The sequence below is a fragment of the Loxodonta africana genome, chromosome 15 (assembly GCF_030014295.1).
Source record: "Loxodonta africana isolate mLoxAfr1 chromosome 15, mLoxAfr1.hap2, whole genome shotgun sequence".
Lineage (NCBI taxonomy): Eukaryota > Metazoa > Chordata > Mammalia > Proboscidea > Elephantidae > Loxodonta > Loxodonta africana.
The window spans coordinates 26,203,664-26,226,393 of record NC_087356.1 but is presented as its reverse complement, the minus strand read 5'-3'; the positions used below and the strand labels follow the sequence as shown (position 1 = coordinate 26,226,393).

At 49.5% G+C, this 22,730-nt stretch overlaps 1 protein-coding gene across 8 annotated transcripts in view; it reads right to left on the bottom strand.

The window, feature by feature from the left end:
* Positions 1-20,966, bottom strand: part of DYSF (dysferlin) — a 242,190-nt gene extending 221,224 nt beyond the window's left edge. For 4 of the 8 annotated variants that reach the window (XM_064268707.1, XM_064268709.1, XM_064268711.1 and 1 more), the window contains exon 1: positions 20,497-20,966. In XM_064268707.1, coding sequence (XP_064124777.1) covers positions 20,497-20,584 — 88 coding nt within the window. In that variant the 5' untranslated portion in view covers positions 20,585-20,966. Of the gene's footprint in view, positions 1-4,513; positions 4,686-20,496 lie in introns of those variants that run through there. The other 4 variants (XM_064268706.1, XM_064268708.1, XM_064268710.1 and 1 more) reach the window with 2 other exon arrangements.
* Positions 20,967-22,730: the final 1,764 nt, after the last annotated feature.

Sequence of the window (22,730 nt, the reverse complement as noted above, 5' to 3'; positions counted from 1 at the left end):
TCTTGCAGAGGCTCCATAAGGTACCCCCAGGCTCTTGCCCTAACTCTAGAGACCCTCCAGGAGACAGAGGAAAGGGGAGGAGGAAGCAGGGGACAGGGTTGGCTGGAGGGACTTGGGGAGGAAGAGCGGACCTGATGGGATAAGGGAGGAGAGGGGTCAGAATGTTCTGGGGTTTCTGGTGGGTGGGCTGGGGTGAATCAGGGTAGAAATTCACCAAGTGGGGGATACAGGAGACCCAGTGTTCCAGGAAATAAGACATTTGAGTTCAAGGGAACAGGGATCTTGTTTTGTTCTTGGATGCATCCCCAACACATAAAACAGCACCAGGCACATAGTAGGTGTTCACTAAATATAAACTAAATGCATGAATGAATGGACATGCACAGTCACGTTAAGGGGTGGAAATGGGCAGGACAGAAGAGAAGTACAGATTAAAGGCTATAGAAATGAACTGCTCATTCACAAAGAACTTTGTCAAAAAAGATCTACCATGCCCCAGGTTCTGGAATATAAGAACCAAGGAATGACCAGTATTCATTAGCCTCCACCCTGAGGCCTTTAGTTGGGGAAGTCAGGAAACTATCCTCAGAGTCCAGCCCCCCGGAGCTCATAATCTATTTTGGGAGGCAGGTCTTGAAATTACATCCGAGGCTGGAATGCCCAGGGAACAACTGCAAGGAAAGTGTGGCCAGCCCAGGCCCATGCATTTGGGGCAGTGTGTGGGAGCCGAGCACAGGGTGCAGGCTAGCTTCTCTCGAGCAGGCCACAGCCCATCTAAGATACGAGGGAGTTGGGCTCAGTAGTCTTCAAACCTAGCTGCGTATTCAAAACAACTGGAGACATTTTAGAAACATCTAGGCCTGGGCCCCGCCCTAGAAGGAGTTCCTGGGTGGTACAAATGGTTAAGCGCTTGACTAAAGCTGAAAGGTTTGTGGTTCAAATCCACCCAGAGGTGCCTCGGAAGACAGGCCTGGCAATCTGCTTACGAAAGGTGACAGCCTTGAAAACCCTATTAAGTGCAGTTCTACTGTGCACACATGGGGTCACTCTGAGTCAGAATCGAATCAACGGCAACAATAAGCCCAAAATGCCTGGGCCCGCTCCCAGAGGTTTAGTTAGTGGGTTGTTAACAGTCCTTTTTGAAGCTCCCCAGGTGATTCTGATGGGCAACCAGGGTTAAGAACCCCCAGCCTTGGCGCTCTGGGCCGGATTCTAATGGCCTCCCTCCCTAAGCAGTGCTTCAGACCAAAGTCTACCCTGAATACCCTTTAGAGAGGGAGCACATTAATTTCAACTTTCCCAGCATCTCAAATAAATCTTTCTAAGGTCTAAGCAATTTTTCTAATCACTTCAAAAAAATGACCTACAGCAGGTATTTGCTAAAATGCCAACTCCTGGGTCACTTTCCAGACCCGCTGGATGGGAATCTCTACAAATGGGAGCCCCAGAATCTGTTTTACACACACCCTCCAAGTGATTCTCAGGCACGGTGAAGTGTGAGGACCACTGCGCCCTGGCTGCATGAGGCACCCAGGCTCATCTGGAGGGTGGTTAGAGGCTGGGCCAGATAGGCACAAACTCCACAGAGCACTTGCCTGTGCTCAGCACTGGGACATCAAGGTGAACAGGACAGGTGGTTGCTCTCAGGTGTCCTGAGGGAGGGAGACCATGTGCACAAGCTAAGTACCGAGCACAGCCAGCTGAGGAAAGTACTCTAGCTGACCCCGCAAGGTGCTGTGACATCCATAGAGAGAGACTAAGGACAGCCAGGGGAATACTGGGTGCCTTCGTGAAGAAGGTGGCATCACAATTGGGCTTCTAAAGACAAGTAGATTTGAGACATTGGAGACTCTACATTCTACTCTGTTTCAAGGGTACTAGGGGCTCATCCATGCAAATGAATAATAAAGCATTGTGAAGAGGGGGAATGCAGAGGTTTTGAGGGGACAGAGGCTGCACATGCTCGAAGTTCCTGGGCCAGGGCAGCAGTCAGGAGGGGCCTCAACAGATTCTGTCACCTGCCTGACTCAGCACTCCCCACTCCAAGCACTGGCAGTTCCCTGCCATGACCACTAACCTGGGGACATCATTTAACTTCCCCCGGCCTCCATGTCCTTATCTGTAGAATGGGGATATTCATAGCTACCCATCACAAGACTGTTACAGGCCCCAGGGAAAGAGCTGTGAACGTGCCCAAAAGAGTTTCAGAGTCCACACCCAGCTGATGTGGCACTGGGCCTCAATGTCCTGAGGGCATTTCTTTCCCAGCCAGGGTTGACTCTGCAACTTCTCTTCAGGAATGACTTAAGCAGCATCTGATGGGCAGAGGAGAGCTAGGGGCGTTTGCATTTGCCTAGTGAGCACCCAGGCACGTCACCAAATTGATGGAAATAATGTTTTCTAAATATTTTGATTCACACTTTTCAAGAAAAGAGGAATAAAAAGCAACCATAAAAAGGACTGAAGTCCTGAGACATGCTAAGACATGCTTTGACACAGATGAACCTTGAAAACATTATGCTAAGGGAACTAAAAAGGAAATAAGCTAGTCACAAAAAGACAAATATTGCATGGTTCCAGTGATATGAAATATCTAGGAAGAGGCAAATCCATAGAGACAGAAAGTAGACTAGAGGTTACCAGGGGCCGAGGATGCGGAGAGTGGGAAATGACTTTTAATGGGTACAGGGTTCTGTTTGGGGTGATGAAAAATTTCAGAAATAGTGGTGAAAGTTGCCCAACACTGTGAATGTCATTAATGCCCTACGATTGTACATGTAAAATGGTTAAAATTTTATATATATATGTTAAATTTATATATATATAATTTCATATTAAACTGTATATATATATAATGGCAAATTTTATATATCTATCTATATATAAATTTATTGTGGTTTTATATACATATATAAATATAGCCACAATAATTTTTTTTTTAAAAAACAAATAAAATGTAAATTGTCCCATAACAAAGAATAAAAGTCACACATAGGTCTCACTTTGCCAAATTGTGTCTTTCATCCATCATTATTATTTTGGGGGTACTTGCAGAGATGATGAAAGGAGGCCTGGTGGTGCAATGATTAAGCATTCAGCTGCTAACCGAAAGGTTGGTGGTTCGAACCCATCAGTCTCTCAGTGGGAGAAAGATATGGCAGTCTGCTTCTGTAAAGATTAGTCTTGGAAACCTTATGGGGCAGTTCTACTCTGTCCTATAGGGTTGCTGTGAGTCAGAATAGACTCGACAGCAATGTGTTTTTTGGTTGGGGAGGTGATGGAGATCGTGGGGCAGAGCTAAAGACCCCCCTTGATGTCCCCACTATTTTCAAACCTCACAAAAAACTCCAACCACTTTTCCCTCTACATTTGACCATCTTTTATGATGTACATATTTTCTAATTGCACAAAGTCACAGGGTACCTACCCCTCTCGACTAAGGGAAAAACTCTCTCCTCTCCTTATGTATCTTTCTGTGAAGAACCTGAGTCCTGACTCACAGCTGTTGTTCCTTCTCTCAACTTTGACAGATACTTCCTCTTCCCTTTCCCTCTCCTGAGACACCTCCTCCCATGGGAACCTTGGCTGTGAAGTGGGGGTTAACGGTGCCTGTCGAGGAGAGGGTGGAGTAGGGGAGGGTTGTAAGTCATTTGCTGTTTCAAAGTGAGATGTCCTCGGCTGCTGATGAGTCGGCCTGACTCATGGTGACCCCACACACAATGGAAAGAAACGGGGATGGGGATCAGACTATTGTGATCGATAGGATTTTCACTGGCTGATTTTTAGAAGTAGATTGCCAGGCCTTTCTTCCTAGCCCATCTTAGTCTGGAAGCTCCGCTGAAACCTGTTCAGCATCATGGCAACACACAAGTCTCCACGGACAGCTGGGTGGTGGCCGTGCATGAGCTCCACTGGCCTGCATGGAAGCTGGGTAGGTCTTGCTAGTCTAAATATTACATGTTGGTATTTAAGCTTCTTGAATTTGGAAAAACATTCTTCTTGAAGCTCCTCAAAATTCCTTGTGTCAAGGCCAGAGTGGTTCTGATGGGTCCCTTTTGCTCCTGATTGAGAGAAGGCCAAGATGGCCTGCCTTCAATAAAGGATGGCTGAATGAATGAAATAAAGGCACAACTTTCAAAGCACACTGTCCACACCTCCAGTTTTTAAGTGGCGCTGATTCCTCTCTCCCTTCTGTACTCATCTTTCAACCCTCCCTCATCCCCACTGCCAAGCCCTTTATTCCCTGTGGGTATCGGTCTTAGAAAAGTGTTAACCTTTGATATATCATGGCACTGTCAGTGTTCCAAAATTTCAAAGCACTATGGCACTTGTTAGGCTCTGTTTCATCTTCACTCCACCCTCGGCAGAAGGCAGGGCTGAGATTTCTGCCGTCAGAGGGAGAAACTGTGGCCTGGACAGGGGTTAGTGCCGGAGCGGGGACCGCAAACCCGACAGTGCGCGCGGAAGGTCGGGTGGTGCAGCCGCACGGGCGCAGCCGCCACGGGGCTCTCACCTCGGAAAGTCAGGCTGGCGACAGGGTCGCTTCGCCGGTCCTTCTTCACATTGGGGAGGTTGCTGGCCCTCACCAGCAGGCAGCACAGCATGGCTCAGCGGCCCTAGGCGCTCAGAGGCGCTCCGGCAGGGCGGGAGCGGGAGCACCGGACAGCAGGCCTTGGCCAAGCAAGCGCCCGGATCGCTGGCCGAGTGGGTGCAGCCGCGCCAAAGGAGGCTGTCGCCTTCGCTGCGCCTTGGCAGAGACGCCCAGGACTGGCCGCCAGGAGGATACCGGACACTGACTCTGCGGGCCCCTCCCCGCTCCGGCCCCTGCCCGGATCCGCCCTGCGCGTGGTGGGCGGGGCAGGGGTCAGAAGGGCGCCTTTGGGGGCTCTGGTCCCCCTGCAGCGCCTGTGCCCACCCCCGGCCAGGAATGGAAGCGCCGGGGCTAGCACGGCTCTGCCGGCCGGCCAGTCAGCCCTGCCCGAGGGAGCCCACACGGTGCCAACCTCGCCGGCCGCAGCGTGTCTCTGCGTTCCCTTCCCACTGCGCCAGCCCGGGCCGGCATACAGCCAGCGCTCGGAGAGTGGGTGCCAAGAAGAAAATAGTGAAGGGAAGAGGAGGGAAAGATCCTTCAGAAGCAGGGACTAGAGTGTGTCTGCGGGTAACTGCAGGTTGGAGCGAGAGCCGAAGGAGGAGTGTGCAGAGCTGCCGAGCTTGCGGTGCGCCCTGAGCTCCGCTCCCCGCGCCGCTTGACTCTGCCCACTCATCCCGTCACTGGCCCTCGGAGCGGGTCCTCTACCTTCCGGTTTTCTGCCCAGGCGACCGTGCTGGGGGAAACCCCAACGATCCAGTCCGCGAGAACCCTCCCCTCAGCCTTCTCCAGAGCAACCTGGGGTCGCTTGTCTCGGGAATTGAAGGTCTGTGTCCTAATCGCACTGCGTTCCCTGGAGCACGAGCTCGCCTCCTCCCACCCCACCCCCCAATCTCTAGGCCCCCGCTTCCCACAGTGGGGAAAAATGTTTAGAGCTTAAGCCTTGAGCGTGACCGCCCTTAGCACGCTTTCAGGTGTTACGTCTAGCTTCTTGTCAGCTTAAGAACTTTTTGATCATAGGGCCCTAGTTTCCCGCCCCCCCCTTCCCCGCGCTGTATCCCAACACTCCAGCACCCAGCACCAGGCAAGCACTTTCCTTCCTTCCTCCTCCCAAGTCCTCCCTAACCTCCATATATCCATACCATACCTGTAGAGTCCAGTCACATCGACCCCACGTGCTACAGAGCAGAATTGCTGCATAGGGTTTTCTTGGTGGTAATCTATACTGAAACAGGTTGCCAGGCCTTTCTTATTCAGTGCTGCCACCTTTAGGTTAATAATCGGCTGCAAACTATCTGCACCACCCAGGGGCCTTCCACTAACCTCCATAGAAAACCAAAAACCAAACCTGTTGCCATCGAGTTGATCCCAATTCACAGAGACCCTATAGCACAGAGTAGATATGCCCCATAGGGTTTCCAAGGAGCACCTGGTGGATTCGAACTCCCAACCTTTTAGTTAGCAACCACAGCTGTTAACCACTACGCTGCAAGAAGTCTCAACTGCCTTTCTCTTGTCTTGTTTTGATAAAGCATTTGCATGTTTCTTAACCACTGTGCCACCAGGGCTCCATTTGTTGTTTTTTTTTTTAAACAACAGATGGAGCCCTGGTGGCACAGTGGTTAAAAACTCAGCTGCTTTGGAAGCAACCAAGGTGTCCATCAATAGATGAATGGTTAAATAAATTATGGTACATTCACACAATGGAATACTACGCATCAATAAAGAACAGTGACGAATCTGTGAAACATTTCATAACATGGAGGAACCTGGAAGGCATTATGCTGAGTGAAATTAGTCAGAGGCAAAAGGACAAATATTGTATAAGACCACTATTATAAGTTCTTGAGAAATAGTATAAACTGAGAAGAACACATTCTTTTGTGGTTACGAGAGAGGGGAGGGAGGGAGGGTACGAGAGGGTTATTTACTGATTAGTTAGTAGATAAGACCTACTTTAAGTGAAGGGAAGGATAATACTCAATACAGGGAAGGTCAACTCAACTGGACTGGACCAAAAGCAAATAAGTTTCCGGGATAAACTGAATGCTTTGAAGGTCAGCGGAGCAAGGGCAGGGGTTTGGGGACTATGGCTTAAGGGGACTTCTAAGTCAATTGGCAAAATAATTCTATTATGAAAACATTCTGCATCCCCTTTGAAGTGTGGCGTCTGGGGTCTTAAATGCTAACAAGCGGCCATCTAAGATGCATCAATTGGTCTCAACCCACCTGGATCAAAGGAGAATGAAGAACACCAAGGTCACACGATAACTATGAGCCCGAGACAGAAAGGGCCACATCAACTACAGACTTACATCATCCTGAGACCAGAAGAACTACATGCTGCCTGGCCACAACCGATGACTGCCCTGACAGGGAGCACAACAGAGAACTCCTGAGGGAGCAGGAGAACAGTGAGATGCAGACCCCAAATTCTCTTAAAAAGACCAAACTTAATGGTCTGACTGAGGCTAGAAGAATCCCAGCGGCCATGGTCCCGAAACCTTCTGTTGGCCCAGGACATGAACCATTCCCGAAGACTACTCATCAGACATGGAAGGGACTGGACAATGGGTTGGAGAAAGATGATGATGAAGAGTGAGCTACTTGTATCAGGTGGACACTTGAGACTGCATTGGCATCTCCTGTCTGGAGGGGAGATGGGAGGGTAGAGAGGGTTAGAAACTGGCAAAACGGTCATGAAAGGAGAGACTGGAAGAAGGGAGCAGGCTGACTCATTAGGGGGAGAGTAAATGAGAGTATGTAGTAAGGTGTATATAAGCTTATATGTGACAGACTGACTTGATTTGTAACTTTCACTTAAAGCACAATAAAAATTATTTAAAAAAAAGAACTCAGCACTAACCAAAAGGTCAGCAGTTCGAATCCACCAGCCACTCCTTGGAAACTCTATGGGGCAGTTCTACTCTGTCCTATAGGGTCGCTATGAAGCAAAATTGACTCAAAGGCAACAAGTTTTACGGATGGATGGATGGATGGATGGATGGATGGATGGATGGATGGATGGATGGATGGATGGGTGGGTGGATGGACGGACAGATGGATGGACAGGCAGACTCATGGTTACCCTATGTGCAAGAGAACTAAACGTTGCCCATTCCTGCTCATCCTCACAATTGCCACAGTATTTGAGTCCATCATTGCAGCTGTTGTGCCATCTCACCGAGAGTCTCCTACACCTTCGCTGGCCCTCTACTTCACCAAACATGATGTCCTCCTCCAGTAATTGATCCCTCCTGATGATGTGTCCAAAGCAACCACGCCAGACATTGTTCTGTTGTGATCCATAGGTTTTCATTGGCTAATATTTGGAAGTAGATCACCAGACCTTTCTTCCTGGTCTGTCTTAGTCTGTAAGCTCCGCTGAAACCTGTCCACCATGGGTGACCCTGCTGGTATTTGAAATACTGATGGCATAGCTTCCAGCATCGCAGCAACACACAAGTTTCCACAGTATGACAAAGTGACAGAAACGGGTGGTAGGCTAAATCATAAAATATCAGTTGCCCTTGAGTCGATTCTGACTCATAGCAACCCTACAGGACAGAGTAGAACTGCCCTATAGGGTTTCCAAGGAGCAGCTGGTGAATTCAAGTTGCCAACCTTTTGGTTAGCAGCCGAGCTCTTAACCACTGCACCACCAGGGCTCCCCAGGTGAAATCCAACTCTCTGCCAACTCCACATCTGCACCCTAACTGTTAACCATGTTGGAGACAAACATAGCTAAGCTGACTGGTGTCACTTTAAATCCATGACCCCTAATCTCAAATGGACCCTTCGTGCTGCCGGGCAATCAGACATAGTTCAGTAGCCTCTTCAGTCTCCCGCTCTCCTAGATGACTATTTCATCTTCTCTGGTGGCGTAGTGATTAAGACCTATGGCTGCTAACCAAAAGGTCAGCAGTTCAAATCCCCCAGATGCCTCTTGGAAACCCTATGGAACCGTTCTACTCTGTCCTACAGGGTCGCTATGAGTCGGAATTGACTCTACTGCAGTGGGCGGGTCCTCAAACTACCACAGACTGTTGCCTACTCCCATTCTCAGCTTGCTTCCTGTTTACTGAGAACAGAACTTCTCTGGCTCATGTCTAACCCCCATCAACATCTGTCCCCAAATACTTTGCCTTCTTTACTGTTATTATGAATGAATGACCTTATTCCTAACTAACAAGAAACTGGCACAAGGGCACTAGATCCCCTCTGCTCTCACCCATTCAATGACAAGACTCCAGGAATCCTCCCCCTCTTTCCTTCGTTATCACGCTTTCCCTGACTACCCATTCTTTCCATCTGCAGACAAACATGTTATTTTTCTTAATAAGACACCTTTTTGACCTGACTCTCCCTTAATCTACTAAGTCATTTCTCTCTCTTTACAACAATATCCTTTGAAAGAATTGTTCATATTTTGTCTCCAATCCCTCTCCTCCAGCCTCTCTTAAACCCACCCATCATGCTTGCAACCTCACCGTTCAACCAAAGCTGCAAACCCTGTCAGCTCTCCTTCAAAATATATCCAGGATCCCACCATTTCTCACCATCTGCTTTGTAACCATTGAAACAAATAAAGGAGTGGCATGGTCTGACTGTTTGACCACGATTCCTCTGACTGGGTTAAGAATAGACTGTTGGGGGCAAGGGCAGGAGCAGAAGACCTTCAAGGAGTCTATTGCAATGATTCAGGCAATGAAGAGGGTGCCCTGGACCAGGGTGATTACAACAGAAATGGTGGAAATGGTGGGATCCCGGATATATTTTGAAGGAGAGCTGACAAGATCTGCCGTTTCGGTGGAGTGGTGGGGTTGCAAGTGTGACTGGGGTGGGTTTGAGAGAGGATGAAGAAGGCCTGGTGGCACAGTGGTTAAGCATTTGGCTGCTAACCAAAAGGTTGGTAGTTTGAATCTACCAGCCACTCCTTGGAAACCCTATGGGGCAGTTCTACTCTGCCTGTAGGGTCGCTATGAGTCGAAATCAACTCGACAGCAACAGGTTTGGAGTTATTTTGGAGGAGAGAGATTGGAGACAAAAGTATGGATAACTCTTTCAAAGGATATTGTTGTATAAAGAGAGAAATTATTTAATAGATGAAGGTCAAGAAGGTATCTTATTGAGAAAAATAACATCATGTTTGTATACAGATGAAATGAATGAGTAGGCAGGGACAGTGTGACAATGAAGGCCTCCTGTGGCTCCCATCTTACTCAGGGAAAAACCCAAAGTCCTTACTGGGAAAGTGATAACCCCACCACCGCCATCTCCCTGACCTCTTCTCCTGTCACTCTCCCCAACCTTCTTCAAGCAAGTTAGCCTTCTAGCTGTTCCTCCGCTGTGTCAGGCCAGTGCCTTCCTCAAAGCCAGGTTCCCTCTGGCTTAATGCACTTCCCGCCACCGCTCCCCAACCCCGTATCCACAAGGCTCATTCCCTCCCTTCCTTCTGATATTCACTTAACTGTGACCTCCTCTGACTCCCCAGCTTAAACCTACAAATCTCCTCTCCTCACTTCCCATCTCTCTTTTGTGCTTTATTTTTCTTTAGCACTGATCATTCCATCATGAGTGTGTCTTATTTATGTTCCATCTTCCCATTAGACTGTCTAATCCAAGGATTTTGTCTGCTGTATTCACTGCTGCATCCTCAGCACCTAGAACAGCACCGGGCACAAAGTAGGTACTCCATAGTTATTATCAAAACAATTGAATGAAAGAATAAATGAATCCCATACCCATTCATCAGGCACTTTTGACTTGCTAAGACTTGTGCTATGACCTGGGACTAAATCATGCCCCTGTCCTCAGGGAGCTCACAATCAGAGGATAGAGACAGCAGAGGGAGCCAACCACATCTAAAGGCACCCTAAGAAATGCTCTCAAGGAGAAGTGGAAGACCCACAAAAGCGCCAGCATTCTGACTGTCATGGGGTGGAGGAACAGGAAGGAGGCTCTGAGGCTGTCCTCTCCCCAGGCTTCAAGGTTGTAATTTGTTCAGAATTCTTGAGCCCTCTTCCTTCCTGACTCTGCATTTCTGCCTGGGTGACCTCATCCACCCTCTTAATGAGGTGGGCACTTGTTGGCTCCCCACCATTCAGGCCCCCTTCCTCCCTTCTAATAGAGCCCAACTCTTCAGGTAGAACTCCCAGCCCCAGCTCCAGGGTGAATCCTCATTTATCTGAGTTCATCTCCTGGCTATTGGTCTAGAGAAGGAGGCATGTCTTTGCTTCCCTGAAGGCATAGACTTATATTCCATGATTGGAGAAGCCCTCCCTCCCCTGCTTCACGTGAATAAGGAAGCAAGTAGATCCAGTTGCCAATCAGCCCAGTGATGAAGAGAAACCAAGGACACCAGACCAGAGAGAAATGTGGAGGCAGCCTGGGTCCAGGATGATACTATGGAGCTGTACACCATATATGCCCAGAACCTGCACACCTTCAGACTTCCAGTTAGGTGAACTCATCCGGCTAAGTCTATTTCTTAATTTAACTCTATTTGAGCCAGGATTTTGGTTTCTTGCAGCCTAAATCACCCTTCCTGACACCCATGACTTTGGTACCATCTATGCGCCCACAGCATCCAAATGCCTCCCCTAGTCTCACCACCACCACCTCCTGTCTGGGCCACTGGGAGGGCCTTCTATCTGGTCACCTCCCAGGCACTCTGCCCCACTCTGGTCCATCATCTATGCTGCAGCAAGGTGATCTTAAAATAAACAAATATGACCAGGTCATAATTGTTTTATATGATATGATATGATCAGTTTCCCCTGTTGGAAACTCAGTGTCTTCTCAGTTCCTAGAACACGCCCAGTTTCCTCTCAGCTCCAAGCTTTGCTACCCCTTCAATGTGCAACTGCTTTCCCCTCCTCTTTGAAGGGCTACCCCTCGAGCCTCAGTTTTAACACCATTTCCCTAGGGAAGCCATCCCTGACTTCCCAGTCTAGTTCAGGTCCCTCTGGCAAATAGCCACATAGCAGTACTTCTTCCGCCATCGAGTTGATTCAGAGTCATAGCAACCCTATAGGACAGAGCAGAACTGCCCCATAGGGTTTCCAAGGAGCTGCTGGTGGATTCGAACTGCTGACCTTTTGGTTAGCAGCTGAGCTCTTAACCACTGTGCCACCAGGGCTCTGCAATACTTCTTAGCACGTATCAAAACTGTAATTCATAACCATTGGTGTAGTTACTTATTTGATGTCTACCTCCCTAGCTAGACTATGGGGTCAATGAGGGGAGAGACTCAGGCTATCTTAGTCACTCAGGTATGCCCAGGGCTAGCTTGGACTTGGTGTAGTGGACACTAAACTTAGCTCCTTAGTGTACGCTCCACCCCACATGAGTCTAACCCAGCGGTTCTCTAAGAGGATAGTACTGCCCCCTAGAGGGAATTTTGGATATTATGAGGCTTTTTTTTTTTTAATTGTCACAATGATTGGAAGCTTTGCTCCTTCCCCCTACCACACCCCATCCTGCCCCCATCCCTGACCCAGTCCATCAGAGTCAGCACAGGAAATCTACAGGGGGGTTATCTAGCATTTCCACAGGAACATTCCCAGGGACTTTCACAAACACTCGGCTTGTATCCAGGGAACAGTGGATCCACACACCTGTTCTGCAAATCAGGAAAGCAACAGCTGATGGCCTGATCCCTGCACACTTCCTGAGGCCTCTTTCCCACCCAACCTTTAACTTTCCTGGTCTGGTTGCTGTTCACTGCCCAGGACTTGCCCCTAAACAGACATTTAACTGTTCCCTTGGAGACTTCATACTGGGACCCAGTAACTCAATGGGGCTTCCTCCCAAGAAGTCTTGCCTCAGGAATGAAGCTCGAAAGAGTAGAGAGTGTGGGATCAGGTGGACACTTGAGACTATGTTGGCATCTCCTGCCTGGAGGGGAGATGAGAGAGTTAGAAGCTGGCGAAATGGACACATAAAGAGAGAGTGGAAGGAGGGAACGGGCTGTCTCATTAGGGGGAGAGCAATTGGGAGTATGTACCAAGGTGTATGTAAGTTTTTGTGTGAGAGACTGACTTGATTTGTAAACTTTCACTTAAAGCACAATAAAAATTTAAGAAAAAAAAAAAAGAGTAGAGAGTGTGGCTGAAACCTCACCTTGCCCCCATATAGGTTATCCTTTTCTTCTGTAGAAGTAGAAAATATTTACTTGGTCACATGGCCATCCGAATATAAGACAACATTTCCCAGCCTCCTTCACAGCTAGATGTGACCCTGAGACCATGTGATGACCAATGGGATATGTGACCGGTTGTGTCCTTACAGGGAAAGGGCATATCTCCTCATGCCCCTTTTTCCACCGGCTGGAACATAGATTGTTGTGGTGAGCCACCTCAGACCATGTTGTCAATAGCGCCCCCTAGGGATAGCAGAGCAACAAGACAGAAGAATCTGGAAACCTAGCAGCCTACTGTCTACACCTCAACTGTAAGGTTAGTGTGTGAGAATATCATGTTTACACTACCCATTAGTTAGGGCTGGTTACAAGCAGCCAGTTCTGCATCCCACCTGAGGCAGTGAGTGAGGGCAGCTTCTCAGCAACCCAGGCGACTACAGTCCTACCCTGAAGGGGATCAAGCTGGCTTAAGAGCCACAGTTTGGTTGGAAGGGGTAAGGAATCCTGTTTGGAAGCTGTGTTTGCATAGCAAGTCCGGTTTTTTACGTAGAGTTCATGTTTACGGCAATGACTTTTCAGGGTCAATAGAGGTAAGTTATGTCTTAGTCGGAGCCCTGGCTGGCACAGTGTTTAAAAGCTCAGCTGCTAACCAAACGGTTGGCAGTTCAAATCCACCAGCTGATCTTTGGAAACACCATGGGGCAGTTCCACTCTGTCCTATAGGGTCGTTATGAGTCGGAATCCACTGGACAGCAATAGATACTGGTAAGTCTTGGTTACGTCACTTCCCCCATGTGCCCTATTGGTGTAGTCACTGATAGGTGCTGACTGGCAAGCCCAAGTGAGAGGAGAGGAGGCCAGGCACTTATTCTCCTGAGAGCCTAGGACCAAGACCTCCAGGATTAAGTGAAACACCATGCCGCCCACAGTACACAACCCCACCTGCAGTTGTGTTGGCTTTGGCCAAAACAATGTTTGGGTTTAACAAAAAACCCAAAACCCACTGCCTTCAAGTAGATTCCAGCTCATAGTGACCCTATAGGACAGAGTAAAACTGCCCGATGGAATTTCCAAGAGCGCCTGGTAGATTCGAACTGCCGACCTCTTGGTTAGCAGCCGTATCACTTAACTATTATGCCACCAGGGTTTCCATAACAAAATAGTACCTTAATTAAACGTTAGATTTCCCATACAAATCTGGACTTACAGCCTGTCTTGAAAAATCAGAGAAGCTGTGCCATGAGGCCCCAACTCTCTACCCAACGCTGATCCTCTGGCACCTCTAGACCAGGTGTGTCCTCTCAGCTCACCCCAGTGGCCACCACTCACCCAGTGCGCACGTATGCTCTTCCTACTGGCACACTCTTCTTACATTGCCTGCCAGGCTCCTGTAGGCATGTGAGTTTGTGACCATGTGAGACAGTCCTCTCTGTTACATGTTTGGGGTTGTACCTCAATGACAGTGGGGGAGAGGGTGCTTCTAAGAGGGGGGCTCCTTTTTACTGTTGGAGTTGGGCCAGCTCACTTCCTCTGGTTCAGTTGTCCTAATGTTGTCTTGGAGCTTTGGTTTTTCCCAAGACCAGAACATGTGGTTTCTGGGAGGCAAACAAGCCTTGCCTCTCCTCTCACAGACACCAAACTTGACATGGACACTCTGCATGTGAGTTTACAGGATCCCTTAAATCTTTAAAAGTACATTTGCCAAGGTCCAGAATCTTCCAGGAGCATGGATGATTCCATGCAGGCTTCTTCCCTCTGCCCTCACATTTATTCAAGACTCTGGGTCCCATGGATACCCCAATCCAACCGATGGGAAATGACGGCATCTGTGTGTCCACCCAGAGTGTAAGAACAAACACATCATAGTGATTCCAGCTACAGTCACGATCACAGTGACTGTGGGGAAGAACCCTCCTAGAGTGGAAATAATCAGTCCTGGGCTTCCAACCCAGCTCCACTCTTTTCTGGCTGTGTGACCTTAGGCATGTGACTTGAACTTTCAAAGTCTGTTTCCGCTTCTGTAGAATCAAGAGAATGATTGGAAGGTGTTGGGAGGATTGAACAAAACACTAGTGCCTCCAGCACAGTGCCTGGTTGGCACACAGTAAGGGTACAGTTGAGGTTAGAGCTCTTCCTGCTAGCACTGGATCCCAATGCATCAATCTAGAAAGACACTAGTACACAAGTAGTCAAAAAAGAGCGAGCTGGCCTAGGGAGAGGGACTGAGAAGGGAGTCACCAAAGGAATGTATGTTCCAAGAAAGATGTAGCACCACTGTGAGGCCTACAACCAGCCACCAGCCATCAGGACAAATGCCTTCAGCTCAGAACAGGCTATTCCAGGAGGGGCAGTCAGAGGACACAGGGCCAGCATCCCTGGGAGCAGGGGGGATGGCCACCCATTACCCAGCCACTTGTACCCAGACTGGTAGGACAGTGGATAGACAAACATTTGATGATAAAACTTCTCAGATAAAAAAAAAAAAAAACAGAGAGAGAGAGAGACCTTGAAAAGGCTTCTTGGGTATGTGCAATATTTTCTTAGGCCTGGAATACTGATTATAAAAACTAAAAAAATAGTTTTTATAGTTAACATTTATTAAATGCCAGGCACTATTTGAAGTGTTTTATATACATGAACACAAACTCTTCAGAACCACCCCTCAGAAGCAGGTACTATTATTACCAACACTTTACACATGAGGGAACCGAGACACAGAGCAGTTAAGTGACTTGCCCAAAGACACAGCTGTTAGATGATAGAGATGTGATTCACAGTCCAAAATCCCAGGGAGTCTGGGTCCAGAGTCTATACTCTTAGCCACCACCCTTTTCTGCTCTTGTTTGATCCCCTTAGTGCACTAGAGTGTGGCCAAACCTGTCAGTTATCTGCCACCTGAGCCTCTCCACCCAGCTTCCCTTCATGCTGGACCAGCCAAGCTTGGGGCCTGCAGGTTACACTGCCCCCTTCCCAGAGGCCCCAGAGGGCCTGCCACCACACACACTGCAGGCTGCCCACCTCAGTGCCACATGATCCATCGCCCTGACCTCAGCTTATCAGACCCAAAGCGGTCACCACAGTCATCAGAGGCCTGTGAGATGGCCTGGCATGAAGGTACTCATGAAGGCATTGTCTAGAGGGAGCATCCGGGGCCAACTGGTGACTGACTGGTCCCATCACGTAAGAGAAGGTGATACAGAAGAGAAGAGAGCCCCTGAGGTCAGAAAGCACCTGCAAGGCCGGAGGTGGATGGCTAGGATGCCTGTGTCTGGCTGTGCAGGGGAGTGGGCGCCAGCAAGGACAATGCGTGTGACCCGACAGGATGTCAGGAGTCGACATGGCAGACCGAGATTGGGCTGCAGGGTCTGACCCAGATCCAAGGTCAAATCCTGTCCCTCCACCTTTTACTGTTTGTCTCCGGTAAATGAGAACCGAAAAAGAGGCAAATAGAGCACTTAACATGAGAAGCCAGACTGCTTGGGCTTCAGTTTGGGCTCTGATCCTTAGCAGTGTATAGCCTTGGGCAAGTTACTTAATCCCTTAGCACCTAGTCTTCTCATCCATGAAATGAAGATGATGATAAACCAGTTGCCTTCGAGGCAACTCCAAGTCATGGTGACCCCATGCGTGTCAGAGAAGAACTGTGGGTTTTCAGTGGCTGATCTTTCAGAAGTAGATCACCCCAGGCCTTTCTTCTGTGGCACCACTGGGTGAACTTAAACCTCCAACTCTTTGGTTAGCAGCCAAGCATGTTAACCTTTTGCACTACCCAGGGGCTCTGGAGATGGTAATAGTCGCTACCTTATGGGGTTGCTAGGAGGATTAAATGAGTTTTATGTGTGTATACACATATATGTACATATATGTATACAAGTGCCTGGTACATATTATAACTAGAACGTGATATAGCCCATATTAAATGAGTTCTGTTTAGAACAGTACTTGGCACAGAGTTAAGCATCGTATCAGTTGAACAATTCTCTTTCATAGGCTTGTTGTAGGGTTTTAAAGAAACAGCATCTGAGAATGGCACATTGTTTGTGCTTAATAAATGTCCATTTCCTCTCCTGATGATAAATACGCATTTTTAAAAGTCAGGATCCTCCATCTTTTGGTCATCTGTCTTACGCTGAGCTCTGTGCAACCTTGTCCTCCCCTCTACTTTGACTCAGCCCATGCCGGGGGAACCCAAGCATAGCCCTCCCCCAAGCTGGCTCAGGCCCAGGGTGCCCTGGGTGTGGGCAGCAGATGGTATGCTTCCCAAAACACTTTCATATTCATCGGCCATGGATGCTTAGAGCAAGAGACAGTACTGAGGAGGGGGCCAGTGGTGGTTGGTCACTGCATAAGCTTGGTCAGGCTCCTGCACCTCTCTGGGCCTACTTCCTCCTCTGTAAAACAGGGATGGAGCCCTGGTGGTGCAACGATTAAGAGCTGGACTGCTAACCAAAAGCTTGGCAGTTGAAATCCACCAGCCACTCCTTGGCAATCCTATGGGGCAGTTCTACTCTGTCCTCTAGTCGGAATCGACTCGACCGCAATAGGTTTGGTTTTGGAATGAGATAATACCCGTGCCCTTGGGCTCACGGAGCTGTTTGAAAATGAAATGAGTTTATACATGTACAGAGGAGCCGTGAGGTATCATTAAAAAAAAAAAAAAAAAAAAAATTTTTTTTTTTTTTTTAATCATTAGGGAATAATTATAGTTTTCTGGCCAAAGGAGGGACTTTATGAGACAAAAATCTAAAGAGTCTGGGAAGGGTCAGCTGCCGAAGGAAGGCTTCCCAGAAGGCTGTTTTGCTTTGAGCACTGTGTCCCAGAGACCACAGCCTCCTGTGTAATCATTCACCAACCTGGCCCAGGCTGGGAGGAGGAGGGTGAGTAGACCTGAATGCAGCAAAGAGGCCAAATTTGGACATGGGTTAAGAGCTTGGCTAATGCAGGAGGTGGAATGTGAGCAGGGGTGGGGGAGGGGAGAAACTGCAATTCCCCTGTGACCAGTGACTGTCTGTCCGTGGCAGAGATAACTGGGGGAGCGGGGAGGGATTCTAGCCAGCCCCCTCCCCAGGCTTGAGGGGCTCATGGCCAGCGCAGACTATGTGTTTCCTTCCTCCACAGCAAGGTCTGGACCCTGAGGGAGAGGGAGACACCCCCCCACCACCCCCCTGAGAGAAGCCAGACTGCTGGCATAGGGCAGGACTACAGACAGACGCCAGGCATGGGAGTGAGTGATGGGGGCATGTCAGGGACATGTAAATGTGGAGGATGGACGGTGGAGGGGACTGGGCCACAGTTAGGCTCTCCGGCCGAAATAATGACAGGAAAGAAGCCACACTTCTGTGTGTAAAGCACTTCTGGGGTTAGAAAGTACCTCCCCATTCATTATTCATTTTCTCCTTTCTCCTCTGAGGGTTCTGGGTAGGAGGCCTGGTTCGGAGGGGGGATCGTGAGGTGAGACAAATGTCTGTATGTAAGGGGTGGGTAGGGGGGATCTGGGGATGTGGTCAGAGAAGGTGGAGGAAAAGCTGGCTCAAGCTAAGTGGAGACCAGAGAGACAGGACTCCTGAGAGCAGAGGCAGGGGCTACAAGGTGGCCCCTGTCAGGGCTGCTGCGGACAAGCGCACACTGGGCGTTGCCCAGCTCCAGAGGGCGCCATTCACAAATCTCCTCAGGCTCTTGCTAGGAGATTGTGAATGGGGGAGGGGTGCTGGCGTGGGAGGCAGCTGCTTAAAGCACAGCAACAGTAGCCTTCATCCTTGCAGCCAAGGGAATATTTACAGAGTGAATGGTACCTGGAGTTGTGCAATGCAGAGCCCAGGGCCCTCAGCTTGGCTACTACTTCCAGGCCATGCAGATGAACCACTGGCCTGGCCTGCCCAGAGCTGAGGATACAGAGAGGAAGCATGGAGGATCCCCACTGGTGCCGTCTGCCTCCCACCCTCAGCCCCTTGATCAAGCTCATTTCCAGGGGCAAGTGTGGGAAGCTGGTCTAGAACAGGCCAAAGCAGTATGTTAGGGAAAAAGCAAAGCCAGAATACTCCTCCCCAGCCCTCCTTTTTGTGCGCTCTGCTTTCCAGGCCATGGGCCCATTCGGCAGCCCTGGTCGATAGCGTCTCCCCCATCCCTGCAGAGCACACACCCCGAGTTCACAAGGACACAGGGAACCCCCAGATCTCACACCCAAGAGTGTGTGTGTACCTGTTGTGCACACATCTATGTGTGCTGGTGTGGACATGCGCCTGAGTTCTCTGAGCATCTGCTTCTTGGAAAATCCCAGGTGTCACATGTGCTCAGAGGTGTGAGTGTCTGGCAGCAGATGTGAACATGGGCTTCTGGGATCCCGTACATCCAGAAGCTCATGAAACTGAAAGGAAGGGTCTATGCTGGATAGCCAGGGACCAGCAGATGCTCTGATTTCTGGGGGCCTTTTTTTAGCACAGTCTTGGAAATCCTGGTGGCTTAGTGGTTAAGTACTATGGCTGCTAACCAAAGGGTCGGCAGTTCAAATCCACCGCGTGCTCCTTGGAAACTCCAGGGGGCAGTTCTATTCTGTCCTATAGGGTCGCTATGAGTCGGAATCGACTCAACAGCAACGGGTTTGGGTTTTTTTGTTTTGTTTTGTTTTTTTAGCACAGTCCTGGCAATCTGCTTCCATAAAGGCTACAACCAAGAAAACCCTATGGAGCAGTTGTACTCTGTCCCATGGGGTTGCCATGAGTCAGAGTCAACTCGACAACAGTGGAGTTTTGTTTTTCGCTGTTAGCACAGTCCTGGGATGTGGAGAGATTAGAAGTCAGATCTCTGAGAGAAGGAGAGAGGCAGGTAATGGAAGCTGAGAGGGGAACCCACAGGATGCATGGGTAGGCAGGCCCTCAAATTCCTTTCCCCGGTCCTTCTCCTCCAGGATGGCTTCAAACCCAAATACCCAGCCCTGTGGACTCCAGCTCTGAGTCTGGCTCTGAGGAGCCTAGGAGAAGCAGACAGGGCCCAGCCCCCTGGAGGAAAAGCCCAGTCATGACTGTGTAGAGACCTTCCTGTGGAACGTCTCAATCTGATGGGGGAGACACACACACACACACACATCCATCCCACTGCCTCCAACCCCGAAAGAGTCAGTCTGTTTGGGGAGGGGGTGTCTCTAGAGGTTTGGGCTGGTGATAGCTGGGCCGGCTGTTAAATTCCCCCCTCCCTGTGCCCAAAGCAAGGGGAAGATCCGGGAACGGAGGGGGTGTGGGGGACTGAGGCCGCTAACCCCTGAGACTGCTTGCCTGCCACCCCAGCCTCTGAAAGAGCAAAGACAGAGGACAACAGCCAGGTCCAGGCTTCCAGAGAGGAGAGCTGGGTTATAAATAGGCCTAGGTCCCGGCCTTCCGGCCATCTAGGGAGAGGAGGGGAGCCCTGCAGTACTGTGTTTTGCTGCCCACAGGTCAGAAAGACCTCTTAATAGATGCAGAAGAGGGAAGAGGAGACATCCTGGTCCCGGCCTTCCTGCCCCATCTCAGCCCCAACTCGGACTCCGCTTCCAGGCCTGGAGAAGGCCGCTCTGCCACATCTCTCTCGCAGCCTCAGTTTCCCTCTGAGTTCCCTCTCGCCACGGATGTGTGTCTTTGCAACATTCACCGGCAGTCAGGCCAGGCCAACAGCCTTCTTGTCTCTCACCTCCAGGTGATCTCCAGGGTGGGGCGCCGCTGCGTACCCGCCAGACTCTGCCCGCTCCCCTCCTCCCCCGCAGCACCCACCCGGCGGGATCTCGGGCCACTCCTACCTGCAAACACTGCAGAGCAGTAGGCATCGCTGATGTCGGTGTCCGGGGTGTGGACGTTCTCGGCGTAGAGAATGAAGACCCTCAGCATGCCTGGCGCGGGGAGGGCCCGGTGCGCCCAGGGCGCGAAGAGGGCTGGGGAAGGTCGGGCGGGCCGAGGCGCGGCTCCTGTGTCCGCTCACTGGAGACCGGCTGGTGGAGCGAGGCCGGTTAGGAGCACTCGCTCGTGGTTCACAGCTGCTGCTCTTAAAGGGAAGCAGGGTACCCCTGCGCTGCTCCGGTGGGTTGGACTCTGTCCCCGCCCCGGCTGCGCTCACCCTACTTGTTAGCTGACGCTCAGAAGACAGGGGCTTCCACCCCCGCCGCCCTACCCGGGCTCTGCTGAGCCGTAATTTAATGCTCCGGCCACGGACTCTCCCTATGACACGGCATTTTGCACCTGGCCGTGGAACAGCGGACTGGGCGGCGGCCGCGATGACTCGGGACTGGACCCGGGCTCCGACCGCCCAGCAGAGCGCAGATCTCCTCCTGTACCGGCGAGCGAGAGGCTCAGCCCCACCCCTGACCTCCCACCTCCGGCCGAGCGCGGCGCCTCCTCCTGCGGCAGGGATTCGCGCACTCTATTTTTTCATATCCCGGAGGCAGCCGGCCGCCCTGGGAGGCCAGAGCTCCAAGGGGGTGGAGGAGCGGGCGCTGGGCGGGCGCTCTTCAAAGGAGAAGCCCAGGACTGAAGAATTTCATTGACAAGCAGCGCCAGCAGCCTTAAAATTTTTCCCCCCAAAAGCAACACATGATACTTTTAACACAAAAAGCATGAAGAAAGAAATCTCTGACTCTGAAAAAGAAAATCAGTATTAACATGAATATATACTAATCCAGGTTATTTCATCCGAATGTGTGTATACATACATATATATACCTGTAGACTACAGTATTTACTATATACCTGAGATCAGAGTGTATATGCAGTTTTGTATCCTGTTTTAAAAAAAAAATTATGTAACACTTTCTTGAATCATTAAAAATTCTTCATAAATAGGCATTATGCTGAGTGAAATTAGTTGCAAAAGGACAAATATTGTTTGAGACCCCTATTTAAAAAAAACTCAAGAAAAGGTTTAAGCACAGAAAAAACATTCTTTGATGGTTACGAGGGTGGGGAGGGAAGGAGTGTGGAATTCACTAACTAGACAGTAGAGAAGAATTATCTTAGGTGAAGGGAAGGACAACACACAATACAGAGAGGTCAGCATAACTGGACTAAACCAAAAGCTAAAGAATTCTCCTGAACACAACCAAACACTTCAAAGGACAGAGTAGCAGGGGTGGGAGTCTGGGGACCATGGTTTCAGGGGACATCTAGGTTAATTGGCATAACAAAGTTTATTAAGAAAATGTTCTGCATCTCACTTTGCTGAGTGGAGTCTGGGCTCTTAAAATCTTGTGAGCAGCCACCTAAGATGCATCAATTGATCCCAATCCACCTGGAGCAAAGGAGAATGAAGAACACAAAAGACACAAGGAAAATATGAGCCCAAGACACAGAAAGGGCCACATAAACCAGAGACTCCATCAGCCTGAGGCCAGAAGAACTAGACGGTGCCTGGCTACCACCAATGACCACCCCAACAGTCAACACAACAGAGACTCCCTGACAGAGCAAGAGAAAAGTGGGGTGCGAGACTCAAATTCTAGTAAAAAGACCAGACTTAAGGGTCTGACTGAGAATGAAGGGACCTCAGAAGACATGGCCCCCATACTCTCTGTTAGCCCAAAACTAAACCCATTCCCGAAGCCAACTCTTCAGACAAAGATTAGACTGGACTGTAAGACATAAAACGATACTTGTGAAGAGTGTGCTTCTTAGCACAAGTAGATACATGAGACTAAATGGGCAGCTCCTGTCCAGAGGCAAGGCGAGAAGGCAGAAAGGGACAGGAGCTGGTTGAATGGACAGCGGAAATCCAGGGTGGAAAGGAGTGTGCTGTCACATTATAGGGAGAACAACTAGGGTCACATAACAATGTGTGTATAAATTTTTGTATGGGAAATTAACTTGGACTGCAAATTTTCACTTAAAGCATATTAAAATAAAATAATTCTTCATAAATTTTTCAGTGGCTACATAATTTTCTATCATATGACTGTACTAGATTCACATAGTCTTCTCCTGTGTTACACGTTTATGTGTTTCTCAGTTTTTTGCTGTTATATAAACTGGTATATAAGTCTCTTCT